Source organism: Pseudorca crassidens, chromosome 19 (genome assembly GCF_039906515.1).
Source record: "Pseudorca crassidens isolate mPseCra1 chromosome 19, mPseCra1.hap1, whole genome shotgun sequence".
In the NCBI taxonomy this organism is placed as follows: Eukaryota; Metazoa; Chordata; class Mammalia; order Artiodactyla; family Delphinidae; genus Pseudorca; species Pseudorca crassidens.
Window position 1 is genome coordinate 42,034,372 of NC_090314.1, and position 21,487 is coordinate 42,055,858.

Sequence of the window (21,487 nt, forward strand, 5' to 3'; positions counted from 1 at the left end):
CCCACCTAGCCTAGCCCTACGAGAAAGGCCAAAAAGGATTCTGAATCCTTCGTCTAAAAGGATTCAGCTGGCAAACCCTACAGAAAGGTACATAACCCCTGTCTGGAAGCTTTAATACAGTATTTAAGACTCTTGTCTTTCTAAATTCTTCATTGTCAACCTCCTCTGCTCTCCACCCACTTTCCCCTAAGAGCTCTGCCTTAGCCACACAATGGCCAGTCCTCTCCTCATGGGCCCTGTTTCCTTTACTCTCAATTTAAACTCAAAATAGGGAAAAATTGCACTTGAGAATAAATCATCCATTTTATTTTATTTTATTTTGTCATGTGCTCACAGCATCTCTCTCTCCTCTCCCTGGCAGGTCACAGAGATAAATTAAAAATAAAATCTACAAGGAAAATAATTTATAAAAGCACTTCCCAGGCTCGTGCCTTCTATCCCTACTGCTCAGTTAGAATGCCTCCCCACCTAAGCAGGGAGGAGAATCAGTGCTTCCCCCCTTCAACTCATTCCTGCTAGCCTGGGGCAGACCATGCTCCAGACCCAGGCCGAGGTGGGGACAGCAGTGGCAACAGTTAGAGACACTGTGGTCCTGGAACCACCTGGCCACCTTGGCGCTCCCCTCTCTGCCTCCCCCAGGCGGTCCTCCAGGAGCCCTTGCTAAACTGGGGGTGTGGAGAAGCTGCCTGTGGCCAAAAGCCTGAGGGAGGGGTACCCTCAGCCCCTGTTACATGCATTTCTCAGTCTCCTAGAAAGAAACCCAAAAAAGAAAGACAGAGACCTCGGGACAGAGGAGAAAAATCCCAAGTGTTCACACGGTTACACGGAGTCTTTATGGCAAAGAGAACATTTAGCAGCTTTGAATATTGGTATCTCCTTTTTACTCAACACAAGCATTCTAGACCCTATAAGTGAAACAGGGCTCAAGCCCTAAAAAAATCAAAGCGCAAGAAACTCTAAGAGGACTAGTTTTTGTTGTTGCTGCTGGGTTTTGTAGTTTTTTGTCTTTCCAGTGACAAAGCCCAGTTGTTGGTAGGGGAGGCCTGAGGGAAGGGTCACTCCCCAGTGTTGTGCTGAATACTGCCTGCCTTCTCCACATCATCCCCCTGCCTCAGAGCAGCTCCCAGGAGGCTGCAGGCCCAGCCCTGTGGGCACTGCCAGCACCCCAGCTCCAGAAGAGCTCCAGGCAGCTGGTGAGGGGCGGGGGCACACGGGTGGGAAGAGAACAGCATTCGCATGCAGGCTCTGATGGAGACGTGGGAGCCTCAGCTCAGGGGTGACTGGGCACAGAGGAAGATGTATGGCAGGGCAGTGAGTGACATGCTTGGTGTTGGGGCTGCTGCAGCATGAGGCCTCACGACCCCTGCCTGTTGACTCTACCCTTTGATCCTAACCCTCCAAGCCAGTGTCGGGTCCCAGGGGCTCCCCTCTGATGGAAACCTCACAGGAGATATTATCCGAGAGCTCCCCGTCAGGGATGCCAAAGTGCAGGAGCAGGAAGAGTTCACAGGCCCCTCTCAGAACCGACTCCGTGTTCCACCCCTCCCCTAGGCTGAAGTGGGGTTTACTCACACCAGTAATCTAGTCCCCTCTAAAACCTGCTGCCTGGAATCCTGGCCAGAGCCAACTTAACCTGCCCTCTGATTTTCTTCCCGCTTTGATTTTTCTGGGTTTTCTGTTTTCCTTCCTTCCTTCCTTCCTTCCTTCCTTCCAGGAATGAGACTTTCTACTACTTTCCTCTCCTCTCACAAGTCCCTTACTTTCCCTTTTTCGGCCTCCAGCAATGCCAGCACCACCCTTCCCTCAAAGGAAAAGGGTAGGGGTGAGGACCCTGTCCACCCAAACGGTCTGGCCACTTCCACCCCCCTCAGTGGGGGAAGCTGAGCCAGACAGCGCCTGCGCCTGCCTCTTCCTGTCCACTGACCCGCAGTCATCCCATCTGAGATCTATTGGATAAGAAGGCATTAAAGTCCCCGCTGTAGGTCCAGGTCCAGGCCCAGCCCTTCTCCAGTTTCCATCTCGGTGAGCGTCAACCCCCTTCCTCCCCAGGCTCACTTTCTCCGGTCCTTCGGCTTCCTCTCCTGCCGCCGGGCCTGCTGGTCAGCCAAGGTGCGGGGAATGAGGAGGACGCTGCCATCCCCGGCATACTGCAGCGCATACTGACTGGGCGAGTAGGGCCGCCCGTTCTCATCCCGCAGCCGCCCAAACACTTCCTGGTACAAGCTCTGGACCTTCTGCTTCATCTGCCGCAGGGACCGGAGGAACTCAACCTTCTCCCGCAGCAGCCGGGCTTTATCGCGCTGCAGGTCCTCCACATCCCGCTCCAGGTTCAGGATGGTGTCCAGCTTGCGCTTGCGGCAGTTCTGCGCCGCCATCTTGTTCTTGCCACGGCGCCGGATGTCACGGATGAGGCTCAGCTGGGCTTCACTCAGCTGGTACTTGGACAGCAGCTCGTTGAACTCCTCCACAGGCAGGTTGATGATCTTGTCGTTGGTGAAGGGGATCTTCATGGCTCGGGCTCGATGCTCATCCCGGCTCATCTGTTTGTCCAGGAAGTCGGTCTGCTTCTCCTTGCTGCCCTTCTTGAGGGTGCTGGGTGGTGGCAGGTCAGCAGAGTCGAGGGCACTGGGTGCCATGTTGTATGTGTGGTTGTGGCCCACATGCTCCAAATAGGGCAGGCAGGAGAGCTGAGCTGGGTCCTGGTAGCTCATGCGGCAGAACTTGGAATACTCGGGCTGGTAGCCCACAGCGCCCTCAGCCTCTTCCAGATCCAAGGTCTCAGAGTCAGAACTGTAGCCAACTGCACCTTCCTCAGAAAAGGAGGAAGAGGCTGAGGAAGAAGTAGAGGAAGAGGAAGAGGAAGAAGAGGAGGAGGAGGACGAGGAGGAGGAAGAACTACCTTCAGAGCTGCTCAGGGAGGAAGGGCTATGGCTGGAGTCCAAGGAGAGGCCTGAGTCAGAGTCAAATTCCTCTTCGAGCTGGGAGGCCTGCACGGGGTTAAAGCCTTCTTCAATGGCCAGGTCCATCAGGCTGATCTCATCTAGCATGGCTTCATCTAACAGACCCCCGAGTGGGTCAGGCAGCTCAGGGCCTGCTGTGTCATTGGCTGTGCCATTCAGCTGGGGTGGAAAGAAGAGCCCTGCCAGGTTGGTGGAACCAAAGGTGGAGTTGAGGCTGGTGGAATTGCTGGGGACCAGCGGGAGCAGCGTGGAGCTGCCGGCCACAGGCAGGCTCTCCACCTCCGGGCTGAAGAGTGAGAAGTCCTGGCTGCAGCCCCCCAGAGACGCCTGATGCAGGCTGACATTCTGATTGATGGGAGTGTTGGGGGCAAGGCTGTAGTTGGTGCTCAGTGGGTCTCCTGGAGGGGCATCGTACAGGATTTCACTTGTTGATGTGTTCACTTCCATGGCCTGGGAGGGGAGAAGAGCATCACCGTTCACTTAGCGCAGACTCCATCCCCAGGTGTGGCTGGGGGCTCACGATAGCAGGCACCCAACATAGGCACAGCTGCATGGGTGTAAAGGCAAGAGACAGGAAACCACAGCCCACAGCATCAGCTCCTGGCCCCGCTTGATCCATCATGCCTGGCAGAGACGGGTTCCTCCCTGTGGACTCCACCCCAAGGCAGGACTGATCAGCTCCAGGTCATGTTTGGCCCAGACTCCCCCATCATGGAGGAGAGGAAAAAAGCACCTAACACTGCAGAATCAGCACAGTGAAAAGTACACCCAGCCTTGGAGTAAGAAAGCCTAGCTGCACCACTTGCTGTAAGACCAGGAGCATTTCACTCAGTCTCTCTTTGAGATTCAGTGTCCTCACGTTTAAAATAATAAAGGGCTGACTAGATGATCCCGAGGGCCAAGTGAAATACAATGGCTGTAAAGCACTACAATAATGTCAGCTTTTATTAATGCTAAACCTAGGAAACACCCAGCCCAGTGATTATCTGCCTGAAGGGAAAGAAGGAGGCGCACCTAGGAGGCAGGCCTGCGTTAGAAGCCTCAGCCCCGGGGCTTTAACCCAAACCCCAATCCTGACTCCACCACCTACTGACACGTGGACAGTTACCTCTCAGTGTCCCCACTTTCCTATGGATCAGAAAGGTGTTACTCTCTCTTTTCCCAGAAGTGGAAAAGCAACTGAGTATGAAGACACCCCACACAAAGTCCGAGAGGTTTGTGCCTGGTTCTGATAATCCTACCTGCATTTCCATGATGGACATGAGATCTTGCCACTGCTGTTCCAAATCAAATGGAGACTCTGTCCCCGTCAGGAGAGGAGACAAAAGATTGTTTTGAAGACCTGGGGGCTCACTCTCACTAGGCACTGCTTCTGTTATGCTGGAAATGTCTGCTGGAAACTAGGGCAAAACACAGAGGGTTTAACAGGGGAGGAGGAAAGACCACCTTCTGCTTTCCTCCCCGAGACTACCACCTGAGGTTCTGTTTCTTCCTTCCTCTGAATTCACCCCCAGCAGCCAGGACAAGGCCAACACCAAAAGCCGGCCCCTCAGGCAGCCACAGAGAGACACACTGTGTGCAGGCTGCCCTGCTGACTCAGTGGGCTCTCCCTGGAGTCCTGCTCACCTCAGCATTCTCCCCAAAGGGGCAGGTGGCCTCCAGCAGCCTAAGGCACTCTTCCAGGGACAGGGCTGTCTGGTCCTCCCCACCAGGCACCTGTGGCAACAGCAACTGTTAAGTCTGACTGACCCGGGCCTTGGCTGCCTGTGGGCCGAAGCCCCTTCCCCAGCCTTTCCAAGGGGAAGCTTGAAGGAGGCCCTGCATGGTTGCAGGCCTACACTCGCCCTCCGTTCCCAGGCTGTCGGCTGGCCCTGAGTCCCAAACTCCAGGGGAGAAGAGAGTGGGGGGTTCTGACGCAAGCAGAAAGCCGCTAGATGCTCTGCCTCCCATGTGCTGTTCGTTACCAAGGCGCGGCCCCTCCGCTGCTGCTGCTCTTCTACTCCCGCTTCCTCAGCCACCACTGTGACTTAGAGACCCCAACCCAAGATATACATTCAGGCCCATCCCACAGACACAACCTGCCTTCTCTAAAGAGAAGTTTCTAGAAGTGGGCAGAGGCAGGAGTACCTGTGCAGGGAAGCTCTCCCCAGTCTCTCCATCCACTAGCAAGTTTCGTGCCAGAGCTTCTGCACCCTCGCCTGGCCAGGTGTCCTCCTGCTCTGCTCCATCTTGCAGCTCCTTATCCACATCCTGCTCCTTCTGGCGATGACTGTAGTCAAAAATCTCACGCCCAGCCCCCAGGTCAATATCCTGTCGCCAAAGGATGTCAATCAGATCTATGTCCTGAAAGACAGAGCATCATGACTTTAGCTCTGGGGTCCAGGGGCCCCTCCCTGTCCTGCCCCTCAGAGGTTTCTGCTAGCATCACCCCAACTACTCCCGGGTGGGGCCCCTCCCAATCTACACCTGCCAGACTCTACCCCCTGTCCCCTCTGTACCAGCACGGCTTCATTCATCCATTTCCAGACACCAGCCTCCAAAAAAAAAAAAAAAAAGAGCTAGCGAAAACCACTAGCACAACCATCACCATACCGGTCTGCGGGCTTAGGATCTGGACCAGAGGCACAGCCAGGGCAAAAGGCAGGGCCATCTTACCACTACTTAAGAAGAAAGGGGGAAGGAGGAGACACTTCCCATTTCGGGAATGGGAATCCCTTAAAACTTGGTTTGTAGAAAGCTGGCCATGGCAAGCAAGAGTGAACTGTCAAGCAAAATTGCTTCGCAGTGGCCAGACTTGCATCAGCCTGTGGTGCCATTTCATTTGCATAAAGGGGTGGGGTGGACTGGAGAGGAAAATCCCTGCATTTGCAACCACCTGATGCAACCAATGACAACGACAGGCTATCCAGCCCTTCCTACAGCCGTTCCCCCTTCCCTGGATGAGGCAGGAGTAAGGCTGAACACCCACAATTCTCAGTCCAGGCTCACCTCAAGATCCATCCCTGCCAGAACAGAATGCCCACTCTCAGCTGATCCCAGCAAGCTGCCTCAATCCCCGGAGAGCCTCAGGCAGTCAGATGATCCTCACTGGACACCCCACCCCTGCCAAGGCCAGCCCCACGGTGTCCCCACAAACCAGTGCTCTCACTCCCTTACCACACCCCAGGACTCACTGACTCCCATCAGGCAACCCACTCAAGGACATAGCCCCCATCACTGCCCAGCCACAACTGCCGCCCCGGGCACCAAAATGCCTCCCTCTCACTCTTCGCTGGCAGCTCCTGATTAGTTCCGGCTCCACCTGCTACCCCCAATGCCACCAGCGTACAACCCCAATAAATATGAGGCGTTCGGGTTTCCTGTACATGCCACCCCCTGCAGTTAAAGAAACCCTAAACTGTTGCCTTCCAGTCAGAGATTAAAAGGCAGACACTTTCCAGAAAGCAGTATCCTTAGATTAGACCCACCTCCCTAGATCTGACCAGGTATCCCTCTCCCACAGTAAGCCTCCCTGATCCTAAGACCTCCCAGGTGTACCTCTCCCTGCAGTCTCCCCACATATACCAACCTGAACAGAAGCCCTGGACCCAGGAGCAGAGGGGGGCTGGGCCACCCGGTGACCAGCCACCAAAGAGTTAAGGGGCCGGCTCCCTTTGGCATGGCCCCCACCACTGTGAGAGCTGCGGTCCAGGCGGGTCATGGTGTGCGAGATGAGCCCCAGGGCAGCTGGTGCTGGGCAGCCGGACAGGGGGCTCCAAGGAGCTCTTGGCTCGCAGGGAGCACACCAGGCTGGAAGGGTGGCCCCTTGCTAGCTCCGAGGGGCCCAAGGAGGGTGCCCCGCCCGTGCTGCTGCCTGGGCGGCCCAGCCCAGCCCCCTTCCTCCATCCTGGAGCAGCCCCCTCCCACCTCACAACCCCAGTTCCACTCAGGCGCCCGGCAGCCCCCACCCTGAGCTCACCGCAGAGGCTGCAGTGAGATGGGACTCCCACCCCATGCTCCGTGCTCAAGCTGCAGAGGAAAGCAAGCTCCCTCCTGGGCCTATCCTCCCGCTCCTCCCTCTCTCCCCCTCCCCACGCCCCCCAAACTTGTTACCTAGGCTGCAGCAAGGAGCCAATCCCCTCCCCCTCCCACCCCGCAGGTCACTGCTGAGGCTGCGGAGAGCCAATCCCCTCCCCCAGGTCAGCAGCTGGGCTGCGGAAAGAGCCAATCCCCTCCCACCGTCGTTACCTAGGCTGCGACGATAGCCAATCTCCTCCCCCAAGTCTCCGCTGGAGATGCGGAAGGAGCCAATCCCCTCCCACCGCCTGTTACCTAGCTGCAGCCGGGAGCCAATCTCTGCACCAGGGCAGCTGGAGAAGCTGCCGCAAGGAACCAGCCCATCGCCGGCCGCCTCCGTCTCCTCAAGGAGACGCACCCAGGGGCGGGCAGCCCCACCCAGCCCAGTCAGCCAGCCGGGGTGGCGCAGTGAGAGCGCCCTGGGGGGAAGGGGTGCCACTCTACCTCCTGTCGCATCCTGCTTACCCAGCCCACTCAGGACTGGGACTCAGGACTGGGCAGACACTCCTCCCACAGCTTCTTCGGGAATCTAAGTTCTTCCCTGGAAGTGTAAGGAGTTTTCCCGTTCCTCAGGAGAGCTGTGGCCAGTCGTCCTCAAACCCAAGGCTCAAAAAGCTAGCCTGAGCAGGAACCCAGTGCACCCAGATCCACTGGGAACCAGGGGCTTTGTCACCCTACAACAAGCTAGACAAGAGGAAGGGGGAAATCCATCTGCACAAATGCAGGGATGTCACAGTGCCGGCCAGGCCTAGCCCCAGTCAAGAGGAGGGAGACAGGAGCCTGAACGCCAGCACTGAAGGAGACAGGTGCTCCGCAACGTCCTGGACACAAACATGTCCCCCCTGCCCCCCACTTTCTTTTTACCCCAGGCTTTGTTCAAGAGCCATCTCTGCCTGAGCCCCGGCTTACATCTCTAAAGCAGGAAGAATGCCCCTGACAGAATCAGGGTCACAATTCTGGCTCCCATCCTCACTGCTGCTCCCCTTGAGCCTAAGGTCAGGTCAGGGACAGTATGTTCTCCTTGGTCGCAGAGTGCTCCTCCTCGCCTGCAAAGAGCTGTACACAGGCCACCCCCCTCTCTGGGCAGAGTGCCAACCTCGAGGGGAATCCTATCCCTGACAAGGGCCTGGGCTATAGCTGTCCATCGAACAGGCCTGGCAGCAGGGGAGTGCTGCCACCCAGGGATAATACCAGCTCCAGCAGTGCCTGTCACATGCTCTGGACCTGGGTATTTTTATCCCTGAGTTGCTGAGGAAATAATGTTCTAGACACACAAAAATCCTCCCTTCCCCCATACCCAGCCTGGGCCCCTAACGCTAACCCACCCCCAATCTCCAAAGGGAGCAGTGAAAGCCTGGGGTCAGGGAAAGCACAAACTTCACGAAGATCAAGAAATGGAGGCAAGCAGGGTCAAAGTCCCATCCCATTCCACCCCAACCCAGCCAATTACATTGAAAACATCCCATCCCACCCCATCCCAGGAGAGATCCCTGCAGGAAGAGGAATGAAGCTATGCCTGCTGGGTTACCAGCAGCAGGGTTCCCAAGCCCAATTACATCTACCCCTTGAGGAGCTACCGTGGGTGGGATGATGGAAGAGGAGGCTGGGAGGCATACTTCTTCAGACCACTGTGCCAAGACTGGAGTCCAGTTGAAGGTAAATAACAGAGGAAGCAGAAGAGAGGTGGCGCTGTAAGAATCTCAGAAAAGAGGCACTGCAAGGCAAGGAGTGCTCACGACTCCCATACGCAGGTAATTCTAGTCTCTCTCAAACTAGAGCCAATGTGAGCCAGCTAAGCACAGAGCAACCCTGGCACTACTGACATTTGGGGCCAGATCAACCTGTTATTTAGGGGCTGTCCTATGCTTTTTAGGAAGTTCGGCAGCATCCCATGCCTCTCTCCACTAGATGCCAATAACACCTTCTCCAGTTGTGACAACGAAAGCTGTCTCTAGACACTGCCACATGTTCCCTGATGGACAAAATCATCCCCAGTTGAGGACCACTGGCCCAGAGAAAGCCACATGATTTGACAGTCACTAACATTCAGAGAACCGAGCTTAGAACAGGCTTCAACGCGGGATGGTAGGCAAAACCTGGTCTGACTGGTATGCAGAAAGAGCCAAGTTCTACAGCATCTGTAAAACTTTTAACATACCTCCACACTCCCTCTTCCCAAACACTCCCCCCATGCACCCCCGCCTCAAGACTCAGCTCTGGAAAACCCAGCCCAGTGCAATCCAGCCTCCTCCTTCCCTAATGGCCAGCGACTGAACTGGATCTTTTCCCAAGCTCCGTAAGACTGAGTGGCAAGACAGGTCCAAACGCAGAGCTCAAAGCAGTCTTATCACATTGGTGGGGGAGGGGCAGCAGAAACCATTTAACATGGTTAGAGGCGACTGCATCACCTTCTGCCCACAACAGTGTGTCAGCCACTCGTCAGTTCAGACCTCTGACAGCTCAAAGCAAGCTGCCTTCAGCAGCAGAATGCAGTTTCTCTTCTAGTTCCCATCCATCCCTCCCGTCCCTACTCGCTGCAGTGGGCCTTTAGCAAAGAATGGGAGCCTTGGCCCTCTCCTGGCCAAGAATAACTATCTAAATCTACCCCTTGGCTCAGACCCAGGAGAGGAGACTTATCAGGACCTTACCACCACAACAGGCCTGACCACAAAGGAGGAGAACTTCAGAATACGTAGGTGTGTTTTGATGTGGGGGGAGGTACAAGGCAACAGTCCACAAAATATTTGTGTCTTAGCAACGAACATACACCGCATCAAAGCCCATCATAACATGACTCCCTCCCCCACCCCAGGCCTCCAGGAGTCATGTTGAAATCCAAGCAGTAAACACACAGGCATGTTCTAAGGACCTCCCACTGCCCTGACAGTTCATTTAGAGGTGGGTCAATGGTTCAACACAAGGAAATGCTCCCAACCCCCAATCTTAGTCAGACAATCTAGCCCACTCCTATCCCAGAACAATGCCTGAGACCCCCCGGAACCTCTCTGGTTCTTTGCAGGGCTTACTACTATTACTACACTCCTTCAGGACCACCCTTCAGCCCACCCCCGCAACCCCAGACCCTTCCCACCCTCCCCTCCACGTCGCCACTAACCTCTTTGGTTAAGTCTCCACTGACTGGAGGGGCTACAGCCCCCAAATCCTCCAAATCTTCACTGAATCCCTGCTCCGTTTCGCTTTCTCGCACCCCGTTGTCTGGGCCTGTCACATCTTGGAGACCACTGGAACTCTCGAGGGCGAGGCCCGAGCTGGGCTGGCTGCCAGAGACAGACCCCTCCGGATCCCGGTGGACCAGCCAGGCGTTAACCTCAGTGGTTGGCACCTGGAACCTGTCCAGGGCCCTCACCTGACTGAGGAGCCGCCGGGCAGTGAAGTAATTGTCCAGGTCTATGCTCTTGGGGTGGATACCATAGCCATCCAAGGTATTCCTCAGGTTGTGGAACTGGGTCTGAGTATAGGCAGAACTGGGCCCCAGGATGATCTCCCGGAGCGGGGGGAGCTGCGAGGTCAGGTAAGTATCCACGTCCACCCGCACCCCGATCAAACTCAGCAGAATGGTGAACTGGAGGAGTCCTTCCGTTAAGTATTTCTTCAGAGAAAGCATTGCTGAAGGACCAGAATGTTTATGCTTTTTGGTTTTTAAATCTTCCAAAAGACAAATCAAGGCCACTGCTCTGCTGCTCCAGCCAGCAAGTTACCCTCCTCAGTGCCAAACCCTGTACCCCACCCTGGCAGAACACAGGGGCTGAGCTTCCTGACAGCCTCAGAGGAAAGCACACCCCTTGGAGCCAAGGCCACACTCCAGACCACATTCACTTTTCCCTTCTTGACACCTCACCTCTGAAAGTACAACTGTTTCCTAACCCAGTCCAGGCCCTCAGGGCCCACGTGACTTACTGTCTCCACAGTCCACATACAGTCACTTCCTCACTCACATTAGTTGTCCTCTCTGTAAATTTCACTGCAGGTTGTTCTCGGGAACAGCTGATGGATATTTTTTTTCCTTCTCTCTCCTAAGGTTTATTTCCTTTGGCTGGAGCTACAGGCCTTTTGTCTTGGGTCAGAGTGTCCCGCCTCCTCCACACTTACCAGGGGGGTTTCCAAAGAAACCTGAAATGGGAATCACAAAAGCAACAGGATAAGATTCCATAATTTTCATGCCATGACCAAGGCAGAGGTAGGAAACACATTAAAAGGCCACTTTTATTTTTTATTTAAAAAGAAATCAGTTATTATACTCCAAGAAAAACAAAACATGAAAACCTGTTACAGACAGAACAACTATGAGAGGAAGGTATTGCTCACAAGAGATCTCAGTTTCTGGATATTAATTCTGCAGCACCCTAACAGGTGGCTCATTTTGGATAAGCAGATAATGCCCAGGGCATCCAAAATACTTTACACGTTGTCTGATTTACCAACCCTCCCCCCACCCCATACACACTACCCAGCTTCTATTTTTAGCGTGAGAAGTCCATTTCCTATCTTAAAAGAAAGTTTGTTTCTCCTCTCTCAGTAGAAAACTGCCTACAATTCTTGTGCCTTCAAGTTCTAAAAGGGAGGGAGAGATTATTAATGGGTGAGAGTAAAAGGACAAGAAGACAACCACCACATCATAGAAAAGAATAACGCCTTTTGTTTTTCCAACTTTAAAATCTGATTTCCCTTTCCTATCACTCTCACATTTTAAAAAAATGGGGGTACTGACGAGATGGGGGGCCCTGAGGCAGGATTATTAGGTCCAGAATTTGAATAGGCAGGTTTTATTTTCATTCACGTGACCTTCTGATCCAAAGCAGAAGGATATGGCCAAGTCTTCAACCCAGATAGCCAAATGGGGAGGGAGTAAAGCTGCCTTTCACTTTCTAGTCTCTACTTCTGAGCTTCCATTAACCTCATAAACCACGACATAGCTCTCTCCTGTTCACTGCTGTGACCCATCTACGAACTTCATCCTAAAGAGAAAGAGGGATATATACACATACACACACACACACACGCCCTTATCTGGTTGGAGTAAACATAATTGCGACCCAGAATTCCTGCTTACACTTCCCTCCAATTCTCACGCAATTTACTACTAAAAACCTCCCAAGAGCCAATTAAGTTCGAGAAACCGGACAAGGTCCCTTAAAGATCGAGTAAGGCCAGGCCTGAGCCCGGTCCCACCCTGCCCCGGATACCCGAGTCCGGCTGGGACCAAGTCGCCATGCCGCTCCTGGCGCCTCGACTTCTAGCCTCTGGGCAGCAGCGAACAAGTGCTACTTTCCTGGCCTTGACCCACCCAGACGGCCAAACCCCACCCCGCCCTCCGCCCTTATGGCCCCACCCCGCTCCCAAGCCCGGGCCTAACACCACGCCTTCTCAGGCCCTCAGCCCTCCCCAGTCCAACCCACCCCGGAGATGCTTTCTCCACTGCCTCTCGGCCCCTCCCTGCCAGGCCCAGGGCCCGGCCCCGACGCGAACTCCGCTCGGCCGCCCGCTCCCGCCTCCTGCCCCTCAGCTCCACCCCGCCGCCCTTCACCCCGTAAGCCTCGGCCCCGCGGCGCTGCGCCCCTCCCGTTAGGGAAAGAAATGTGCTTGATACCCTCTGCTGATCTCGGCGTCCGCCGCTGCCGCCACAGCAGGCGCTCAGCCCGAGGCCAGGCCTTGCCGCCGCCACCGCCGGCCGGCCTAGAGCTCCCCAGCCTCCGCTTCCCTCCCCGCCCCCTCCTTCTACCTCACACGGAAGCCCGCCCTCCGCGTACTCCCCCGGGACACGTTTCTCCAATCAACGAGCGGAGACATTGGCCGTCGCCGGATGTCGCTTTGATTGACAGCAGAGAGAACCCAATGGCTGAGTGCGCCTCCTTCTCCCTTTACCGATTTCCCAAGACTGACACGGTCCACGGCCCAATGGGCATGTAGGCCCGCCCCACGGCATGGGCCCACCAATAAAGTGGGGCGAAGGCCCTATCGCCCGGCGTTCGGGACCCCTCAGCCGTGCGCCCGTCGCTCGCCGGCTGCAGGAGGTATTACAGGCTGGGCACGGAGTGAAGTTAATAGGCTGAGCGCTTCCAGTGCATTCTTTGGCGAGGGTATAAGGGCTTAGGGCTGGGAATGGGAGGTGGTATCGCCGCCGGAGTGCGGGGTCCTCCCCTTGAGGGTTCCCACGGTGACTTGCAAAAGTCCAGTAGGACCTGAGATGCTGAGGTGGGGCACAGAGCATGTGTTTCGCATGGTGGGGACGCTCGTGCCGCCATTTTGGGTGCTGGCAGCGGAAACCGCTCTCCTAGCTTCCGCTCCGTGCGGGCTGCGCGTTGGGCCCCTTGCCAGTCAGGGATCCTTACGCCGCCTGTCCCAGGCAAACCCTGCGGACGGCTTGCCACGACGGTGGTGGGACGTTGGGGTTATGAGGAATGTGACATAATTAGTTGTTTTTGTCATAATACAAACACTTTCTCCTCTGTACCAACCTCCCCACACACCCCCTCTGCCCAGCCTCCCACGCAGGTTAGTTTTGCTTTTCAGGAACTTTCCTCAGTTTCTAGTGTTCTCCAGTCTCTTCTAGCCGACATCTTTGTGATTTCCAAACATTGGTTTACCTCCAGCATCACCTTGGGAAGTTGTTGAACTTGCACATTTTGAGGCACCACACCAGAGGTTCTGATTCTTACCCTGGGGTGGCAGCCTGATAACCTTGCCCGTTTATTAAACAACTCGGGTAGTTTTCATACAGCTGGTGCAAAGACCACTTTTAGGCTGTCACTGAGTTGGCGGCGTTTGCAGTAAGTTGTTCCTAGCTGTGGGACAAAAAGAGGCATTGACTCAAATTCTTGACTCCCTGGAAGATCCTGCTAATCTAGTGGGCGAGCCATTGGTCCTTATACAACCAAGGACAAGGCCAACTGGTAATTTATTTGATGAGAACACCTAGTCCATCATGTGTTTGGAGAATTAGGCGGCTTAATTCTGGGTGGTTCACAGATTATAATGCACTTTCACCATGTAGGAGTATACTGCGTTGAATCCTCAGAAAACTAGTTACTCATTTCAAAGACAGATTAAGGGGACTTCCCTGGTGGTGCAGTGGTTAAGAATCTGCCTGCCAATGCAGGGAACATAGGTTTGAGCCCTGGTCGGGGAAGATCCCACATGCCACTACTGAGCCCGAGTGCCACAACTACTGAAGCCCGAGCCCCTCGAGCCCTTGCTCCGCAACAAGAGAAGCCACTGCAACGAGAAGCCTGTGCACAGCAACAAAGAGTAGCCCCCGTTCCCCACAAATAGAGCCGTTGCGCAGCCAAAAATAAATAATTAACCAAAAAAAAGATGGGTTCAGAGAGCACATGTTTTATTTATTCATTTTACTATTTGTCACCCAGAAAATGCTAAAATAGAAACCCCATGAGGACTAGAATTTTGTGCATTAACTGTTGAGTCTTCAAAACCTAGGACAGTGCCTGCAATGGCAGATACTTAATACTTGCCGGGAGTTCCCTGGTGGTCTAGTGGTTAGGATTCCAGACTTTCACTGCCATGGCCTGAGTTCAATCCCTGGTCAGGGAACTGAGATCCCACAAGCCCACAGTGTGGCCAAAAATAAATAAATAACATCTCGACTTTAAAAAATAAATAAGGAACTTCCCTGGTGCCGCAGTGGTTAAGACTCTGCACTTCCCGTGCGAGGGGCCTGGGTTCAATCCCTGGTCAGGGAACTAGATACCACATGCCTGCTGCAGCTAAGAGTTCACATGCCACAACTAAGGAGCTGGCGAGCCACAGCTAAGGAGCCCGCCTGCCACAACTAAGACCTGGTACTACCGAACAAATAAGTAAAATATTTTATGGAAGTTCCCTGGTGGGCTAGTGCTTAGGATTCCGCGCTTTCACTGAGGAGGCCAGGGTTCAATCCCTGGTTGGAGAACCATCCCACGTGCCGCCAGAATACAAGAAATAAAACAAAACATTTTTAAAATAAATAAATAAAAAGTACTTGCTGAATAACTGAAGGGGAACTCAAGCAGGCCTGTGATTAAAAGTTCCTGTTAAAAGCAGAAATCAATAATTGGAGGAGGTGTGGTTTTGAAGGATATGGCATATTATCTAAAAAAATGGATGACCTTTCAGCCCCTGAATAAGACCATGAAGGTAAACACTGCTGTTGGATAAGAAAAGAGGAGAAATTAAGGTGTAATCAGTAACTCTAAAAATATATCAAGGGGGTTGAGAAGGAAATATTTTAAAACCATAGCACTAAAAGATATCAAGACTAGACTAAAGTTACCAGGCTAAAATACAAGACTATTTTGAGAAGATAGAAGGAGAAATTGCATACTAAGAGTGGCCATCTGTTTGACACAGCAAATAGAGAACAATTTTAAACCTTGACACAGTTCTGAAAAAACAACAACTGGGCAATCGTTTATCTATGGGGAGTCAGGGAACCTTAGCACCAACAAAACTGAGTGTTTTGGACAGTCCATTTGTACTTTACAAGTTTCTTTTGAGCTGCATAGCAGGGTACCAGGTGCCTGGGATGAGAAATAAAGTTATGTAGTACATATAAGACTAACATGAAATCAAGATAAACATTCACTGAAATGGCAACTGTGGGTGGGACAGCCACACTGAGGAGATAACCATGTGATACTCTCACATCACTTTGAAAGCCTAAATTCATTTGGTCACTTTTTAATGACTCACAAGTTTGTTAAGATAGCTCTCTTACCCATCCTCTTTTTTCCTTTCTCTCCTTTCTGGGGTCCTGGGTGTGGAGAGAGTTACAGGCACTGAGAATAGGAAGGGCTCCATGTTAATCCTTAGAGAAACATGGGGAGGGGGAAGGGTAAGCTGGGACAAAGTGAGAGAGTGGCATGGACATATATACACTACCAAATGTAAAACAGATAGCTAGTGGGAAGCAGCCGCATAGCACAGGGAGATCAGCTCGGTGCTTTGTGACCACCTAGAGGGGTGGGATAGGGAGGGTGGGAGGGAGACGCAAGAGGGAAGAGATATGGGGATATATGTATATGTATAGCTGATTCACTTTCTTATAAAGCAGAAACTAACACACCATTGTAAAGCAATTATACTCCAATAAAGATGTTAAAAAAAAAAAATCCTTAGAGAAGGGGTGGGAAAGGTGTGGAGAGGTCTTTTGCCCACACTATCCTGTTCCCTTTCTTTTGCCTCCCAACTTCAAGTACTATGTTTAAATGTGTATAATAATTATTTGAGTGTAAAGTGGGAGAGAGCTGGATCAGGAACTGTATTATTGGGTTAAAGAATGACTAGGAGAAAAAAAAAAGAATGACTAGGGGTAGTTAGCTTAGCAGTTACAGAAAGGTGGGAAGAAAAATGGGAAAGACAAACAATTGCTAGCCCATTGCAGGGGCTGAGGAGAGCAGAGACGTAGAGAAAATCTCAGCAGCCGGCAGTGAGGCCTGGCAGGGTGTAGGCACCCAGGATATTTAATAGTACTCTGTGTAGGGAGTGGAGATCGAAAGACCGTCTTCCACGCTGTCTAGAGTTCCAGGTCAAGTCTGAGCAGGTGTAAACCTCCTTCCCAGAACCCACTGATTAACCTTGTAAAATCCAGGGTGTGTCCTTCTTCACCCAGGAAGCCACCCTCCTCCCCCCCACACACACACACCCTCCTTTCCCGGGAACAGCTGTTAATAGGACAATTACCCAAGAAGCGAAAGAAAGATCCCATGCTGATGTGTCATCCGTCCTGGTATATCCATTAAATCAGACTGAGAAGACCACTGGAAAAAGTGAGTGCATGCACTTGCTCCCTGAGGGAGAGGCTGAGAGCCAACAGTGGAACCAGGTCTTGCCAGGGAGGCTCCAGGCTGCTCAGGAGAGAAGGCAGTGGGAAGCCAGGAAGTTGGTTAGTTCTAATGCACAGGGATTTGGGGTCATGAAAGGAAGCCAGCTAACTACACTGAAATCCTACTCGTCCCAGTGATATCTACGTTGACCCACCTTCCTCTGTAGGAACAGCTGTTGCTGCCATCGGGCAGGCACATCCATCCTCCAAACATCCTGTGATGATGACTCCTGTCCAGAAACCCTCGGAGAAGGGCATGTGGGAAGGCAGACTGGCTGTGGTTTAGAGTTCTTCTGGAATAGCAGGAATTGCTTTTTCCCCAAAGAGGAAACCCAATCTTTCTGCCATTCTGCTCACCCATTAGTTTTCCTTTCTTTAAAAATGTTTTTAAATGTTGTTAACCTATATAAATATTTCTCACTCTCCAATTTCCAACTAGTCAAGGGGAATGGATAAAATGACTGCCTGAGATTTCCTTAACACCCTTCTGAGAGATTCTAGCATTACATCCTGTCAATACCCCCTTTCTTACATGGTAAACATCATTAGCAAGCTTGTTACCATTAAACCATCAAAAGAGGTTCTACAAGCCAGTCTCTTCCCTGTGCACCTCTCCCATGGCTGTCTTAGAAGATTGCTTCTCAACCCTGGCTGCACATTAGAATCACCTAGGGGGCTTGCCCAGGTCCCACCCCCCCAACTAATTAAATCAGAGTCTCCCAGAGCAGCCCTGGACATCAGGATTTTGTAAAAGCTCCTTAGGTGATTCTTATATGCAGCCAGAGTAGAGAATCAGTAGCTTGGGGGCAAGAATCCAAGTTGAGTAAAAAAGCACAGCGGTGGTAATCATGAGTGCGGACCAGAATCACCACCTGATTTTACGACGTGCTCTTTCTCAGTCCTAACGTGTTCTCTTCCTGGACCTACCCAATGAAAACGCTTCTTAGGTCATTCATGTCTTGGTGTAACATTTTATGAAGCTGAACTCAGTGGTCCTGTATGTCTCACCATGTTGTCCCAAACAGTGTTGGGTAACTTTCTTTGTATAGCTCTCAGTGTGGCATGTCACAGTCAGTGAGGTGCTATTGTGAGGCGGGAAAAGTGGGTGTTTTGGACTCAGAGCTGCGTTCCAAAACTTACTAGTTGGGCCCTCCTGAGCTAAAATGGAGATAACTATATACATATTCACAAAGTTTAAAAATCGGATCCTGTGTATAAAGTCATTCATGCATGGGTAGAGCTAAGCGTGAGGTCCCTTTCTTGCCCAGCTCTCTCTCCACCCACCCTACAACCTTGTTATCCCAGAGAAAGCCAAACACATTGAAGAAATGAGAGCTGTCTTTAGGATGGTCAACTGGAAACTCATCCTGCAGACAGAGCATGGAAGCTTTCGTTTTCTCTCTGGAGGATGCCACAAGCACACACAACCACACCTCACATTGCACACACACCTCCCCCTCTTGACATTATAGCAGGAAGGAGAGAGAAAGGCTGTTACCCAAGGGAGCTGTTTCTTCTTGTCACACAAGAACAGATGCTGAAATCCTAGGACAGACAGCACAGAAATGTGGCAGCAGGAGGGTGAGTCAGAGGAAATGGAATGGTCTCACCTTCAAGATACATCAAGGCCCAGAGAGGGGAACCTATTTGAATCACTAGCCTCCTGGAGACTCCAAAGGGCAGAGACGTGTGTGTGTGTGTGTGTGTGTGTGTGTGTGTGTGTGTGTGTGTGTGTGTGTGTGTGTTTAGGGCCAATTCTGAGTCCAGCTTCTCCACAGACCCCAGCTGCTTAGAGATGCGCACAGCACCTCCTCCCAGGGCACCCCGCCCCTTCTCAAGGAAGGAGGGAACAGGGAAACAGCAAGCGGCTTTCTTTTTGAACCCAGCTCTGGCTTCCTCATTCTGAGAAGCTCACCAGCAGCTTCTTTTCTGCTGCACTTGCAGGCTTCCCAAGTGCTGCCAGCCTTACACTGTAAGGCTGTGCTCTGTGGGGGACATTGTCCGGACACCGTGCACACTGAACTTGTATGTTTATACAGAATCCCCACTAAAGGGGCACCCCAGGTTGGGGGACCCTGAGGAAGGAAAGGAGTCCTGGGGTCTCTGTTGAGGGAGTTTGGGAAGGAGCCATGATAGGAGGAAATCTCTTCCTTGAAAAGTTCAACTTGAGTGCTCTGGATTTACTTATTCACCACGGCACTTAAGCTGTAAAGCGATCCTGATGATGATAACGATAGCAACCCTGGTGGTGGTGGTGGTGTTGGTGGTGCTGAGGATTTTTCGGTTCCTAAGCTTCCTTCCCTGGCCTTCTCTCTCATCCCCAGCCCCTCTGCCCCCCTCAGTGCCTCTCAGCCACTCTGCTGTCACTAATTCCTCCCCCTCCTCTCCCCGGACCCACTCCTGCTCTCTAAGTCCCCTGTCTTCCCAGGTCTTCCTCTCCTTCTGCAAGCTGACCCTCTCCCACTGTGGGTACCATTCACTACACAGAGGCTAGGAAATGCCCCTGGAGGCTTTTCGGTGCTGTGTTGTAAATATGAGCTAATAATGGACGAGCTCACAGAAATATTAAAGCATCGAAATAATCAAATCAGTACTTTTTTAAAATTTATTTTATTTTTGGCTGCTTTGGGTCTTTGCTGCACGTGGGCTTTCTCTAGCTGCAGCGAGTGGGAGCCACTCTTCGCTGTGGTGCGTGGGCTTCTCACTGCAGTGGCCTCCCTTGCTGTGGAGCACCGGCTCCAGGCACGCGGGCCTCAGTAATCGTGGCACACGGGCTCAGTAGCTGTGGCTTGCAGGCTGTAGAGCACAGGCTTAGTAGTTGTGGCCCACGGGCCTAGTTGCTCCGCGACACATGGAATCTTCCCGGACCAGGGCTCGAACCCGTGTCCTCTGCCTTGGCAGGCAGATTCCTAACCGCTGTGCCACCAGGGAAGCCCCAAATTAGTATTTTTAATAACATTGAGCTGGCATGACCATTGACATAACTTCTGATCATCTGGAATCCAAGCAATTAAAATACTGTCTTTTCCTCCATTATACCAAATAGCATTGATTAATGTTCATTATTATAACTCTGGTAGCCTGCAGGGAAGATTCAGATGTGCCTTCTAAATCATCATAAAGAGGTTCAGTAGACGTTTCCTCAGACACGTGTGGCTTGCCCCCTCACTTCCTTCAGCTCTTTGTTCAAATGTCACCTTCTTGAAGGCTTTCTCAAATGACCCTGATGAAAATGGCATTTTTCCCTGCCTCTCCCCAACCCCTCACATTCCTGATACCCATTCCTGATCTATTTTTCTTCATAGTGCTTACCAGCAATTCAAATAATATCTATTTTATTCATTTATCTGCATATTATGTCTTGCACAGAAATGCACACACACACACACACACACACACACACACAAACACTTGAATAAGCTCCACGAGAGCAAAGATTTTGTTTACCTTGGCTATTGTTGCATCCCAGTGACTAAAAAAGTAACTGGCACATAGGAAGCACTCAAATATTTGTATAGCACATAAAACATGGTTTCACTGGACCTGTCATGTGTCCTCTTTGGGGCACCAGCGATTCCACAGGCACATTATCTCTATTTTTGTAGTACGCAATGCCTGATGCAGAGAAGGACCACACACATTGGTAAACAAATTAGTAAAAGTGGTATTTGGAGATTAAATACAACAAAAGAAATATGTAGGGTGCTGAGACAGAGAATGTGACAGCAGAGACCTACCAAGTCAGATTCGGTGGTTGTCAGAGAAGGCCTTTTGGTGATGACATTGAAGTTGAGATGAAGAATGAGATGGCTTGAAACCATTCAGCAGAGGAAACCCCCATTCCCCAGTCACCTGGGATGAGGGAGTGTGGTACCCAACATCAAAGGACCTGAAGAGAAGAATGGAGAAGAAATTCTTAGTCTGAATTTCTGGGTTCCACCTCCATTCAACTATTGATTAGCTGAAGGATCTTGAAAGATCACACAAACTCTGAGTCTCCCTTTGTTTAAAATGGGGATGAGAACACCTACCTCACAGGTGCAAGTTATATCAGATAATGTACGTGAAAAGTCTTAAGTGTAAAATGCATGCCTGGTATTGTGATAGGTAAATGGATAAGTACTGTAAACTCTGTACCGTTGGAGTGTGAATTTCCCACTGGCCTTGAGGACGCTGAAGCTAAAGCTTGTCCTCTGGTGTACTTAGGCCAAAGGAACCAAAGCGCGGCAAAGCCTGATGCCATTCACTGGTGAAGCCTTTGTGCTGCTAGGCATCTGTCTTGTTTCAGATTGTGTCGTGTCTGTGTCTTGGGAGACTTCTGCCACGGCGTCCGGGCGCCATGGCTCCCTAACCCAAGTCGCGTGAGAGGAGTGGGAGAAACTCTTCTATGCAGAGGGGTCTCTCTAAGAGCTGCCCTCATCTGCTCCCACTGCTAGAACCTGTCTCTGAGACACAAAGGATGACCTGATATATTTGTCCCAACGGTACCTACCAGGAGTCAAAAGACAAACTGGACTTTGCCTGTGTTTTCTGCTGGCCTCAGGACAGCCTGCGGACGTCGGTGCAAACCAAACCCACAAGTCAGAGAGAAGGCAGGAGGGGAAAGAGAGGCCGGTCCTGGGACAAACGGAGG

At 52.0% G+C, this 21,487-nt stretch overlaps 1 protein-coding gene across 15 annotated transcripts; it reads right to left on the reverse strand.

Moving 5' to 3' along the window:
* Nucleotides 1-291: 291 nt before the first annotated feature.
* NFE2L1 (NFE2 like bZIP transcription factor 1) lies at nucleotides 292-21,485 on the reverse strand. Of its 15 annotated transcripts, XM_067717096.1 has the most exons (7): nucleotides 21,347-21,485; nucleotides 20,592-20,743; nucleotides 10,132-11,147; nucleotides 5,088-5,303; nucleotides 4,587-4,676; nucleotides 4,202-4,360; nucleotides 292-3,410 (listed from the first exon to the last, which is right to left on the reverse strand). In XM_067717096.1, the coding sequence occupies exons 3-7, from the start codon at nucleotides 10,639-10,641 to the stop codon at nucleotides 2,052-2,054; spliced, it is 2,334 nt and encodes a 777-aa protein (XP_067573197.1). In that variant the 5' UTR covers nucleotides 10,642-11,147; nucleotides 20,592-20,743; nucleotides 21,347-21,485; the 3' UTR covers nucleotides 292-2,051. The 15 variants fall into 15 exon arrangements, with proteins under 15 accessions (XP_067573197.1, XP_067573196.1, XP_067573198.1 ...); XM_067717095.1 differs by lacking the exons at nucleotides 20,592-20,743; nucleotides 21,347-21,485 and adding an exon at nucleotides 12,625-12,775; XM_067717097.1 differs by lacking the exons at nucleotides 20,592-20,743; nucleotides 21,347-21,485 and adding an exon at nucleotides 12,221-12,366 and having other exon boundaries at nucleotides 5,088-5,270.
* Nucleotides 21,486-21,487: the final 2 nt, after the last annotated feature.